Source organism: Asparagus officinalis, chromosome 8 (genome assembly GCF_001876935.1).
Source record: "Asparagus officinalis chromosome 8, Aspof.V1, whole genome shotgun sequence".
NCBI lineage: Eukaryota > Viridiplantae > Streptophyta > Magnoliopsida > Asparagales > Asparagaceae > Asparagus > Asparagus officinalis.
Window position 1 is genome coordinate 8,270,142 of NC_033801.1, and position 14,230 is coordinate 8,284,371.

General features: G+C 42.2%; 1 protein-coding gene across 3 annotated transcripts in view; it reads right to left on the minus strand.

Moving 5' to 3' along the window:
• Positions 1,625 to 14,230, minus strand: part of LOC109819749 (protein HOTHEAD-like) — a 19,462-nt gene continuing 6,856 nt past the window's right edge. The window contains exons 3-7 of one of the 3 annotated variants that reach the window (XM_020385616.1): positions 3,340 to 3,653; positions 2,959 to 3,260; positions 2,816 to 2,899; positions 1,901 to 2,469; positions 1,625 to 1,814 (exon numbers count right to left, since the gene is read on the minus strand). In XM_020385616.1, the coding sequence (XP_020241205.1) occupies positions 1,760 to 1,814; positions 1,901 to 2,469; positions 2,816 to 2,899; positions 2,959 to 3,260; positions 3,340 to 3,653 (1,324 nt within the window). In that variant the 3' untranslated portion in view covers positions 1,625 to 1,759. Of the gene's footprint in view, positions 1,815 to 1,900; positions 2,470 to 2,815; positions 3,261 to 3,339; positions 3,654 to 14,230 lie in introns of all 3 variants that reach the window. The other 2 variants (XM_020385617.1, XM_020385618.1) reach the window with 2 other exon arrangements.

A 14,230-nucleotide genomic window follows, 5' to 3' on the forward strand; every position in this document is an offset into this window, starting at 1 on the left:
GTTAGAGAACCCCGGAGAGAATCAGAAGGGTTCTGATTGGACTCGAGACTGATCGATTTGGTATTTTAACGACGGATGGAAGATAATGGGCTTTATCTAGTGTTGGCCCGGGAAGGACTGGGCCTAAAGCCTTTTTTGCCCCTTTCCTTTTATTATTATTTACCTTTTTTTTTTGGAGACATATTTGTGCATTTTGGTAATGTGATCAATTAGATTTTATTGATAATTTTGGAATACTTTGCTCTTTCATCCTAATCTCCTTTTTTGATATTCATCGGTCACGCTACTTTTTTTCCTTTTTGGTAATTTTCTTGTCCATGATGTTGCTATAAATTTTGAACCCACTTTCATTGATAATCTAGATTTTCCCACTAAAATACTAAGGAATGTTGATTTCTGTTTGTGTTAGATTTAGTTTTTAGCATTGTTATTTTCTTTACTTATAGTGCTTGTATTTTACACTATCTTGTTGCATTGATGCAGCAATAATAATGCATTTATTTACTTAAAAAAAACTTTTTGACGCACTTTCTTAGTGTGACTAGTCTGAAATCCTGATAATAAGATTGTTCTTTAAGAAAAAGAACCCTGGTTATAAAAGTTACTTTTCCCTACTTTGATATTGAATTATTTTCGCCAACTAACTACAATTTATTGCAAGTAAATTTTGAGATTTGTTGCTCCAATAAAGCTCAATAACGCAGTTAGTATTGCAATTTTGCAACCTTGCAACCTCTCAGCATAAACCGTAAGTTTTTTTTAGTTTTCTTTAGTTTCGTGAATTTCTGCTAATACTAATATTTCAAGACTGAGAAATGCATCATGTGATTTTTTTTTAAATGTGAATTAAAAAATCATCATAGAAAACTAAAAATTGGGATGAATTCTATGATAATTAGAATTAATTAGTTTAGTAGCTCAACTTGAATTATAATGAGAAAATAAATAGAGAAAGAAAAGTTTGTAAAGATCTGCTTCCAAGCAAAGCCTTCTGAGTTCTGACTGAGTATAGCCCAGTTCTATTTTTCGTAATGGTGTAGGATTATACATTCTCTCCCTCTCTCTCTGAGAAAATGCCTTGGCAAATGATATATTGATAATAAAGAGGACTACTATTTATAGAGAAGAGGAAAAAAAGAAGAAAGAAAAGAAAAGAAAACAAAAAATATATATGTTTAGGCATACAAAACGTACATGAAGCCTTCCTCCTAATATCTTCGTCAGGCTAGCTCTTTGAATTAAAACACCGTCATTGCATTATGTGTGAAGGTAAAAGCTTTTGTGGGTGAGATTTATGGTGTATTTGGATTAAACTTATGGAGTCTGATTCTATCCTCTCCACTGTAGTGGAGAGACCACTACATAATCACAATCATTAATTATCTGATAAGTGGTTGCGGTTTCTTCTTTTAAGTATAAATTAGAAATGAGTTTAATACACAAAGGGCATCGTAAGTGGTAGATTTACATTGCATCACAACCGCTTACTAAATAATCAACGGTCGAGATTAACGTAGTGTTCTCTCGACTACACTTTGTAGTGGAGATGATTCAAATTCATTTTTCAAATGTTCTACTAGATCAATTAAAAAAAAGGAAGAACACTTATTGCAACGCTAACAAATATCTAAATCACTCAAAAAACACAAACAAAAATCTATATCAACACATATGCTTCAAGCCGAATTACAGCAAGAATAGTACAGTATCTAGTCCCTTTCACGTAAAACACAACAAATTAACACCTCAATCAGCAAATTCACACCCCTGCTTCTCTTCCCAATCTCTTCCTCAGCATCTTGACCCCCATGTATCTGTTCATTAAAAAAACAAATAGTTTAGGAATCCAAATTAAGATAATCCATCTCTGGTATGAGTTATAGTTTACAGTGATATTTACCTGCCCATCATCATGACTGTGGCTTGAGGATTTGTCCCGGGTGAATTCACATACGTCGAACTGTCAATAACCCGCAACCCATTAACTCCAATAACCCGGTAATCTCTATCGACCACCTTCCCTGTATGGCACCCTCCATGATAATGCCATATAGTAATCACAGTATCCCTACAAAACTGCTCAAGAGACACTGTATCATTAGTATGTTTAGGTATCAAGTTCACATTAGCCTTCACGCTCATATTAAGCAACACTTCATTCGAATAAGCGTAGTCGTTGGTTAAATCAGCAATGTGTTTGGTTCGCACTACTCGTTCAATGGTACGAATTCCATAAACGCAACGTTCAAGATCATAGGGATGCTTGAAGTAGTTGAAGGTGACGTTTGGAGTAGTGTTGACGTCGGAATCTATGAGAGTGAGGTGGCCTTTGGAGAGCGGGCCATCGATCTTTTCTAGTATGAACCCGCCTTGAAATGCTTCACGAGGGAGGTCCTTCTTAGCTCTTGCATACTCCTTGGCTGCTGCAAGAGTTCTCTCCTTCGGAGGGAGGGTCGAGAGCTGCCCAATCTGGCATGCAAGCAAATGTCTGTTTATTCAAGAAAAGAAATGTGGATAGACCCCCTTGTAGTATCTCTGTTTGAACTTACTATCCCTCTTATTTTATTTTTGCAAATAGAGCCCTGAGTGAAATTTTGACTCTTTTACCCTCAGGGATCTAAATGTCAAAAAAAAAAAAACAATTTCTCTTTTTCTGAAAAAATAAAAGAGTTAAAATTTCTTGAGTTCTATCTGCAAAAAATAGAACTAGAGTGGCAGTGAGTTTAAAACAATGATACTACATATATAAGATCTATCAATAACTAAACTACGAAAATGGCATGATTAGAAAATTGAACAAAAATGAATGTTAAACCTCAGCGGACATTATGCCATGATGGCATTGGATACTGTCCGAGGACTGGCCGAACCCGCTGCTGGCCTCGATGAAAGTGCCAATCTTGGGATACTGTCCGAGGACTGGCCGAACCCGCTGCTGGCCTCGATGAAAGTGCCAATCTTGGTGATCCCAACAGTCTGAATGAGGGATTGCTCGACAGGTTTCTTGGTCGGTATGAAGATGGAATTCATGGGATTATCGGATAATCCTTTTCCTACGTGCATGTTATGGATAAGCACGGGTATGTTCAGCCTCTTAAGATCCTTTTTGGGGCCAATCCCACTCAGCATTAGTAGCTGAGGACTGCCAAGTGTACCCGATGACACAATTACTTCGCTCCTTCTTCCTCTCCTGAGAAATGCTCGGTGTTCTTGACCATTTTCATCTTTGAAAATAACCCCTATGGCCTTTGGTCTCCTTCCTGTTCAATTATTAAGTTACTCTATCTCTGATTTGGATAGGGTGCAACAGAATGTAAGCATATGTAGTAAGATTTGCACCTTTTGGTTGATTGAAGAGAATTTTGTGGACAGTGGCATAAAGCAAGACATTGAGGTTCTTGGGATTGCCAGAGGAGAGAAGATTGGCAGCAGTGGTTCGAAACCCACGCTCATCGAAGATTGTGCCACCGACCTTGGTACCATAAAGATGGTCATAGGTGTATCCATTGAAAGGGGATATTCCGGCTTGTAGAAGTCCGTCTTTCACTGCTACTTGCCACGGTGCAAGTTTTGGCTTGTGGACGATTCGCTCTTCAATCCAGGGGTACGATTGATTCACCAATTCATCGTTCCAACCAGCATTCTTTACATAGCTAAGGACCCAACAGACAAATTTAAGATTTTACAATATTACTGACGTGCATAGATTAAAGAATTTATGTTGAAGGGAATGGATGCACTGTGACCAATTACTTTTTAGGATGGAAGGGGACCATTTTGAGTTGAGACGTAAACAGCTAAAGGAGAACATTTATGACGCCAACTTGGCAGGCACAGCTTTGGTAGTTGATAGTTGGCCAGGGCTAGTGAATGTCCAGCTGATGAGTCAAATAGTTACTCTCTCGAGATGAACAAACAATGATAAGGTTATCATAGTGTAGCGTTGGTTTGCAAATACATATTGTTTATCTGATCCGAGAAAAGTAAGAGGCACGCAGTACTGTGACACGTAAATTTAAAATATATCAGTTTTAGTGCATGCATAAACCTATATTTATCAGAATTTCTATGGATCTGAGATGTTCATGATCAAATTTATGTTCTATGGATCTCGACATGCCAACCATAGCCACATGATCACTCGTTCCTACAGCCAGACATTAGAATAAGAAATTTTAGGAGTTTATACTCAAACACTTCAGCTACCAGTTTCTATTTCAGGTCACGCAATTGGGACTGGACCAATTGCTCATATTAAATACAACAAGATGAAAGAGACATCATCTTTGTTAGCCAGCTAATAAAGAGTGACCAATTGCTCATATTAAATACAACAAGATGAAAGAGACATCATCTTTGTTAGCCAGCTAATAAAGAGTATATTTGACAAGCAACTTTGTATCCCAAGATGAAAGAGACATCATCTTTGTTAGCCAGCTAATAAAGAGTATATTTGACAAGCAACTTTGTATCATTTTCGATCATTAATTGCGCTTGACGATATGTATCATGTCCACTAAAATGTAATTGGTGATCGTTTGCCTTAAACCGATAACAATGGTCATAATTAATAAGCTCATTATATCTAGTCATTCCCGAGTTTGTGAAGAAATGGCGAGAGAGTAGAGGAAAACAGCAGAAGAATCAGCCAAGCAGACTAGTGGTCGACTGTAGGCTGTCAAAAATTCACAATAGATAGCTGATCCCCATAAAAACACCGATGATGGAAGTTACAATCTGACGACTTCCAGAATGCTATAATTTGAAGACTTTCACGTAGATCGCTGAAGGTTACAATCTGACGACCTTCACGACAACCGATGAGAGCTCTAGTTTAACAGCCTTCACAATCAACATCGAGAGTTACAATCTGACGACTCTTGCATATCAAAGAGCTAAAGTAAAGATTACAAAATGACGATCTTTGCAACGCTTCGACAGAAAAAGACTACAAATTGACGGTCTCTTCAAATCAAGCTGCGGAAGTCCTCCCCGCACACCAGCATCAAGACACACCGCGTTCATAGCCACGAACGCAGCTCAAACGCAGCTTCCAAATCGCTGCAAACGCAACCCAGACGCAGCTCTAATCGCTGACAGACGCAGCTCAAATCGCTGCCAAACGCAGCTCAAATCGCCGCCAAACGCAGCTCAAATCGCCGCCAGACGCAGCTTCCAAATCGCTGCAAACGCAGCTCAGACGTAGATTCCAACGCTGCAAACGCAGCGTCTAATTGCTGCGTCTGAGCTTCCAGACGATGCGTTCAAGCTTCCAGACACTGCGTTTGAACGCAGAATTTACGTCAGAACGCGGGCCTGCGTTTGACTCGTTCAAACACGAGCTGAACGGTTCCAAAACCGTTTCCCACGATCTGAGGGGATCACAACTCCACTCAGGAGTGATTTAAGGGGCGGTTACATCCCATTAGCCCCACTTAGGAGCGAATTAAGGAGGTGGTTACACCCCTTAATCCCCTATAAATAACGACAAACTCAACAGAGTTAAAGATCGGATTTTTGATAATCAGATCAGGGCTGGATCTTTCGGCGGCGGTCAGTTGGAACTTCTTGGCAGCAAAAAGAGGATCCTTCATCCTTCGGTTGGAGCTTTGGAGATCGGCAATAAGATCTTCTTCATCCTTGGCTTATAACCGACTTTCGGTTAAATCAACTCTTTGATAGAGTTTCAAACTCGTTCAGAGTTCTCCACAACGTCAAATCGTGAGGAGAAGACCATGTTCCAGTGAATCAAGACGTCGGATCGTCAACGGAGAGCAAACTCGACGCGAGCATTCGAGGGAGGCACTCCATCGCCACCGTGAATAACCCAGAATTAAACAAAGGCGAGAATCCAGATCATTCTCCTCTCTTTTGTAATCGGAATCCAAATTGTAATTGATTTTGAGAGAAATACAAGTCAAATTTTTCTTTCATTGTCTTTCTACTGCAAATTTTCCCACAAACATCGACCGCGAACGTGCACAAAGGCCACTAGGACTTGGAGCTGAAGGCGGTCGACCGTGGCTGTCGACCGCGAGGACCCTGTAGGTGATTTTTGGTCTCGGGATGAGATTCGATCGACCGTCACAGTCGACCGCGCCATGACTATAATCAATTCTGCTCTCGGGTTTTTGGTTCGCTCGACCGCCGCGGTCGATCGCGATACCTGCGTGGTCGACCGCCGCGGTCGACAGCAGGCTGTTTGGGCTGGGCATTTTGTTTTTGACCCGGTTCGTTTTAGAGCTGATATATAACTCTAATTGTAATTAGTTAGGGTTAAGCAAGGACGATTTTGAGCAGTCTTTGAGAAATGATTGTTGCATCCAATTGTGGGGAAATTGTGAGAGATCTGGAGCTTTGTTTTAGGGTTTGATCGGTGAGATTTGTAACTCTATTTATATTCTTTTTATTTCTAATAGTAACCCCCACCCTCCTTGCCCCGTGGACGTAGGCAACTTGCCGAACCACGTAAATCGATTGTTCTTGCTGTGGTTGTGATTTGCTTATTGGTTATGGTTTATCTCGAGTTATTGTTCGTGTCGCTCCGAGAAGCTTCCGCCGCGCACAACAATTGGTATCAGAGCCTCAGGCTTGTTTGAAGGATTCAGTAAAGATTCCTATCTGAAGAGTTAAATCAACAACATGGGAGAAACAAGCACATCAGGTTCGTCTCTTACAAAGGCGATACAGAGTTTGAGCATCAATAACACGAAGATTAATGTTTTGAAGTTCGACGGCAAGATCAATTTCGGATTGTGGAGGTGTCAGGTGATGGACGTCTTGGATGCACAGAATTTGGAGGAGACTCTTGAATTAAAAGAGAAACCCGCTGATATGGAGGATAAGGTTTAGAGGAAGATGAACAGTAGAGCTTGTGGTGTTATTAGGTCATGCTTGACGTCGGATCTTATTTATGATGTTATGAACGAGACGTCGGCGAAGAAGATGTGTGAAACACTCAATGAGAAGTATCTTACGAAGAGTATTGAGAATCGGCTTTACTTAAAAAAGAGGTTTTACTAGTTCAAGATAAAGAGGAGAGTTTCCATCAGGGAGCATGTCAACAATTTCACAAAGTTACTTTCAGATATGGCCAATGTGGACATCATAGTTGAGGATGAAGATAAGACAATGTTACTTTTGTGTTCGTTACCTGAAGATGATTATGATACGTTTGTTCTAACTATGATCAATAGAAGAACTACAGTTAGCTATAAGGAGGTGACCTCAGCCTTGGTAAATTATGAGTTGAGGAAGAATGATGGTGAACCCTCCGAGAAGGCATCGGGAGATGCATTAGCTGTTCGAGGTCGTGATCCAAACCGCCACGAGTTCAACCGCTCAAAGTCAAAGAATATGAGTGTCTATAAGAGTATTGGTAGAAATCAATGTCGGTATTGTAAAGAAGAAGGACATTGGAAGATTGACTGCCCAAAGTGAAAAGAAAAAACTAAGAAGAATAAGAGGAAAACTACATAAGCTTCAGAAGTGAATGTTGCAAAAGCTATTGGTGAGCATTCAGATTCAGATTCTTCAGGCTATTCATGTCCTACATTACCGTCGGTTTGCTATGCGGATTCCACAGAATGGATGATGAATTCCGGAGCTACATATCACATCTGCCCTAAGAAGGATTGGTTCTCTAGCTTTGAGGAGCTGGAAAGAGGGGATGTCGTGCTTATGGGTAATGATCATGTATGCCCTATTGGTGATATTTGTTCAGTCCGGATTAGGATGCATGATGGAATGGTGAGGGAATTAAAAGAAGTGAGGTTCGTGCCGCAGTTGACAAAGAACATCATTTCTCTTGGTACTTTGGAGACAACTAGTTATCGAGTGACCTTAGAGGATGCTACAGGGAAGGTCACGAAGGGTTCTATGGTGGTGATGCGAGGACTCAGGGAAAACTTCCTATACTACTTGAAGGGCAAGACAGTTACAGGGGTTCTGACAGCTTCTATCACTACAGAAGAGGACACTATCACATTATGGCACATGAGACTAGGACACACATGAGATAAGTCCCTGCAGTCATTAGCGAAACAGGGGCTATTGAAAGGTGCTAAGACCTGTAAGATGGAGATGTGTGAACATTGTGTACTTGAGAAGAAGACTAGAGTGAAGTTTGACTCCACTATTCACAACACCTAAGGTATATTAGATTACATTCACACAGATGTTTGGGGTCCGTCCAAGAACACATCACTTGGTAGGGCTAACTATTTTGTCACTTTTATTGACGATTATTCCAGGAGAAATTGGGTATACCCTATGAAGCATAAACATGAGGTCCTAGATATTTTTTGGAGTGAAAAAAAAAGTGAAGCTGCAGACAGGTAGAAAGGTAAAGACTCTACGTTCAGATAACGGTGAAGAGTATAAAAGTGATCCGTTTATACAGTTTTACCGGGATCACGGTATTAGACGACACTTCACAGTTCGAGAGACACCGTAACAGAACGGGATGGCTGAGAGATTGAACCGTACCTTGCTGGAGAAGGTACGATGTATGATGACTCAGAGTGGATTGCCTAGATCCTTTTAGGCTAAGGCGTTGGTTTATGTGAGCCATCTCGTGAATAGGTTGCCGTGCACCGTGATAGATGGGAAGACTCCTTTGGAGCGTTGGTTTGGTTCAGTGGCTAGTGACTATGAGTCGCTTCGGATATTTGGATGTCCAGCTTATTACCATGTCAGTAATGGTAAATTAAATCCGAGAGCGAGGAAAGCAGTCTTTGTGGGATTTAGAGATGGAGTCAAAGGCTTTAAGTTATGGGATCCACAGGATAAGAAGATAGTTATTAGTAGAGATGTCACATTCGATGAGGCGTACATGATAAGACCTCGAGTCCCTTAGCAGGTGGAGGGTGACCAGACAGTTGAGATATCACAGCAGGTGGAGGATGATGTGACTACACCCACTCCAGAGAGCATTATATCCATCGAGGTTCCTACAGAGGTGACACTGGAAGGAGATGAGATGACAACCGGGCAGATAGAGGATACAGTGGATTATGGGACTCAGGAACATGGTCATGTTCAGGGGTCCATTATAGCAGATAGACCGAGGAGAGTAATTCGTTGGCCAGCTAGGTATAATGATGTCATGATCGTATATGTATTACCAGTGGAGGTCGTTGATGATATGGTTCCATCCACATTCAGGGAGGTTGAGTCTAGCCCCGATTCGATCAGGTGGAGGGAAGCTATGGAGGAGGAGATGCAGTCTCTTCAGAAGAATGACACTTGGACACTTGCATATCTACCTAAGGGTAAGAGAGTTATAGGTTGCAAGTGGGTATATGCGAAGAAAGAGGGATCTTCTATTGGAGACATTCGGTTCAAAGCCAGATTGGTTGCCAAGGGATATACACAGCTTGAGGGCATTGACTACAATGAGGTATTTTCACCCGTTGTGAAGCATTCGTCGATACAGATTTTATTAGCGTTGGTGGTACAGTTGGATTTGGATTTGGTCCAGATAGATGTAAAGACAGTCTTTCTACACGGTGATTTAGATGAGATCTACATGACACAACCTTTTGGGATTCAAAGCTGCAGGAAAGAAAGATTTGGTTTGTAAGCTAAAGAAGTCTCTTTATGGTTTGAAGCAATCGTCGAGACAGTGGTATAAGAGATTCGATAGCTTTATGATTGGCCATGGGTACACGAGGAGCCCATATGACCCAGTGTTTATATGCACAAGCTACAGGATAGTGAGCACATATATTTGCTTTTATATATTGACGATATGCTTATTGCTTCCAGGAATTCTTCGGCTATTCGAAAGTTGAAAGAGGAGCTGTTATCCGAGTTTGAGATGAAGGATCTTGGAGAGGCAAAGAAGATATTAGGTATGGAGATCGAGAGAGACAGGATGAAAGGGAGTTTGAAACTTACACAGAAGGGCTACTTGCAGAAGATGTTAAAGAAATTCAGTTTTGATGGCAATGCAAAAACAGTTAGCACACCATTAGCTCACCACTTCAAGCTTTCAGCGTTGATGTCGCCTGTTTTAGTTGAGGACAGAGATTACATGTCGAAGATCCCATATGCCAGTGCAATAGGTAGCTTGATGTATGCGATGGTGTATACGAGGTCAGATTTGTCACAGGCCGTGAGCATGGTATCGAGATACATACACGAGCCCGGGAAGGGTAATTGGGAGGCCGTGAAGTGGATTCTACGGTATGTTCGAGGGACCGTGGATGTTGGTTTAGTATTCCAGAAGGATGAGAAGAATGGAAAGGATTATATTGGATATGTGGATTGTTTGCGTCGAAAATTGATGTATTCATTGCGGTATTCATTACAACTTCGGTCGTTACAATGAAAACAAAAAGATTGTCTTTTTATAAGACTTTTACACAATGAAAACAAAAAGTTACAACTCTCGTCAAAACAAACGCAGAGATCGTTTATCGATCTTCTGCTTGTGTGGGATCTTTGCCTGTGCCGGGGTTTATCCGTGGACCGCCTTTGATCTGGATCCGGTTGATGAAAAATTCGGCAGAGCTTCGCCTTCGCCGAGGAAGTATTTGATTTGAAGCGCTGAAATCGACCAAGCGAAATCAGGGCTCTTCTCGAGATTAAGACCAAGCCTAATCTCAAGGAACGGAGGAAACGAGCTTCGGATCTCTCGAACTCTCCTTCTTTATGCCGAAGAACTCGCCAAGATCTGTCAACCCTCGCTGAAATTCGTGCTCCTTTGACTCCACAATCCGGCAGCACCTCCTCGTCTTGATAATCAATCGCCCCCCGAAAATGGAGGCCTTTGGCTCATACTTATAGGCCTCGAATGCGGTTATTTGGATAATAACAATGGATTTGGCTCTATCTTCAGTCAACAGCAGCCTAACCACGTTTAGGGATGATCTCAAGTCAGTTTGGATGCTCAGGAACCAACAAATCTCGAGAAAAACCATCAAAAACCGAACCGGGTCAAAACAGTGCGCGCAGGACAAGTCTGACCCGCGCTTGCGAGGGTCGGATGGAACCGACCCGCGCCGCCGCGGGTCGGTTGATTCCGACCCGCGCAAGCGCGGGTCGGATCATTCCGACCCGCGCCGGCGCGGGTCGGATCATTCCGACCCGCACGGGCGCGGGTCGGTTTGGTCCGTCCCGCGCGGCGCGCTGGGATTTCTGGTTTCGCTGATTTCTTATGTTTTTCGGTTCTTCCGGGACTTGTATTTTCCACCGTTTTGCGTGTTTGCCCGTTTTGTTAACTTGCACACTTCGTTGTGGGATTGATTGTCGAACGTGCTTTATACGCGCGTGTTGATTGATGCACGCGTGTTGACCGACGCGCACGAACTGATTGACCCGCGCGTGTTGATTGACGCACGCGAGCTGATTCACGCGCGCATGCTGACTGTTGAGCGCGCATGCCGCTTGGTTCGCCGTTTCGCTTCGAGTACTTGTCGGCGTTAGATAACCCTCTTAGACTCGGATAGCGATGTTCGTCGTCTTCTCTCTGTCTCGAGCTGTGTGCGGACACCTATAGGCATTTTTAGACGCCTACAGATACCCCCTCCAAAGTATTCCAGACTCATTCTTTTATTGAGGAGTCTGGAATGCTTTGGATAAGATAGGCCATCTCCTCAATTTCGTAGAGTGACCTTGAACTATCTCAATTCTTAACTTCTTCAGTCTTCAATCTATTCATTGTTTCGTCGAATAGGTGAAGTTCTTCCGGCGCTGCGTTTATCGTCTGACCGCTGTCGAAATCTTGAACTGAGATTGGTGTGTAACTTTCTGAACTTAGCTCGTGTCATTGAGTTGACTTTGAACTGATCCTCTCCATCGGGAATTCATATCTGATTGTAACTGTATTCCTTGGAGTCATGTTTTGCCTTATTTTGGCGAAATTGCTGATGCGTTGACCGGCATCGATCTTTACTGTAACGCGTCGACCGGCGTTTACACAGTTTATACTCGTACGTTTGCTGGAGTCTACACAGTTTAAGCTCTTAAGGCATTGGAGCGTGACGGTCCCGAATGTTGGGCTGCAGGACCAACTATTAAAGCTGATTCATCTGCACGTGTGGATCTTATCTTGAAGTTTGTTGGATGTTCAAGTCATGAGACCAACTAATGAAGCTGATACGTCAATGACTCGCATTTATAGAATTTTTGGCAAATTCTCAGCCATCAACGGGTTTGATAAGCCTTTACCGACTACCGTTTGAGTCGGACTAGCATGCGGATTGTTTAAGTCCGTTCCGCATGTAACGTTATGCTAAAAGAGTTAACTCTTTTAGTGCTACGATATTGAATACGTAGACTTCGTCTTTCTCCTGTGAAAAGACTAAACGGCGACGCGTATAAGGCGTAGACTTTAAGGTTTTTGGCAAACCCTCAGCCTTCAACGGATTTGGCGTGCCTTTACCGATTACCGTTTGAATCGGGCTTGCATGCGGATTGTTTAAGTCCGTTCCGCATGTGACGTTGTGCTAAAGGAATGAACTCCCTTAGACTTAATGCTATGATTTTGAATACATAGACTTCGCCATTTCTTACGGGAATATGGCATCCGGCAACGCGTATTAGGCGTTGACTCCCCATTGTTACGGGAATAGGCTACCCGGCAACGTGTATTAGACGCTGACCTATCCCTACTTAGGCTTCGAGATAAAATTCCCCGCGCGTGTGAAGCACGGATTTTGGCGTTATGAATAACGACATGCCACAATGTCGAATATGTGGACTTTTGTCCTTTTCACGGCAAAAGACTAACCGGCAACGCGTGTTAGACGTTGACTTATCCCTGCTTAGGATTCGGGATAAAATTCCCCGCGCGTGTGAGGCACGGATTTTGGCGTTATGAATAACGACCTGCCACAATGTCGAATATGTGGACTTTTGTCCTTTTCACGGCAAAAGACTAACCGGCAACGCGTGTTAGACGTTGACTTATCCCTGCTTAGGATTCGGGATAAAATCCCCGTGCACAAAGTGCCCGGATTGGAAGTTGAAAATTGTGTCTTTTCTCAGGGTAAAGACGGATTGGAAAATGGAAGAGGAAGAATTTTATATTCTATCTCCCAGCACCGAAGATGAAGAATTTTATATTCTATCTTCAATTGGAAAGGAAACTCGAAGTGGGATCTCCACCCCTAGAATCCGGACCGAGAATCGGAAAGATTCAAACGACCCTAACTTTTATAGGATTGGTTGTTTGATCTAAGAAAAGAGTTCCTCATTTATTGAGGGGAAATTCCAATTTCGACCCTAACTTTTATAGGTTTGGCTGAAAAGGAAAAGATGAAAGTCTTTTCGTTTATCAAAAAAAGATGATTCGATCTTAGTCCTAACTATCTGCAGGTTTGACTAAGTGAGGTTGGAGACAATCCTAACTTTTATAGGTTTGATTGCTCAATTGAAAGTGGACCTCTCGTTCATGAAAGGAATCGAGAGGAGAATCTGGTTGTGGCCCTAACTTTTATAGGTTTGACCAAGGAAGCAGTGAAAGTGGGAGGTTTGAAATGATCTTACCTCTTACAGGCTTGATCGTTCAATTTGAAAGTGGACCTCTCGTTCATGGAAGGAATCGAGAGGGGACTTTGGTTGTGGTCCTAACTATAGGAAGGTTTGACCAGGTAGACAGTGAGAGTGGGAGTACAAATCACAGTGGGGGTTTAGTGTTTATCACTTTGTTCGTAATGATCGGGTTATCTCTAAGAAAATTACATATAGCATTCTTCTGGGAACTTCCCATTACATGAATCATCCACCCCCAGCTTCTTTCTTGGAACTGGGTCTGACTTTGTACCCTGTTACATGTCCGGGTTATCCTTAAGAATATTAGCGTAACATTCTCCAGGAACTTCCCATCAACGGTAGGAAACAGTTTAGACTCATATACCTATTGGAGTATCAGGGAGCAGTTTAACCTCATATACCGATTGGAGGATTAAGAAGCAGTTTATACTCGTATACTCAGCGTAACATTCTCCAGGAACTTCCCATCAACGGTAGGAAACAGTTTAGACTCATATACCTATTGGAGTATCAGTGAGCAGTTTAACCTCATATACCGATTGGAGGATTGAGAAGCAGTTTATACTCGTATACTCTTCGGAGTATTGAGAAGCAGTTTATACTCTTATACTTGTCGGAGTATTCATTCGGCTCAATTGAGCGATATAACGCCGGCTTCAACCAAGGTTTGGATGCTATTCTTTAAAGTAAAGCAAGCCTTGGTAGGATGAATGATCCTCCTGTGGTACGC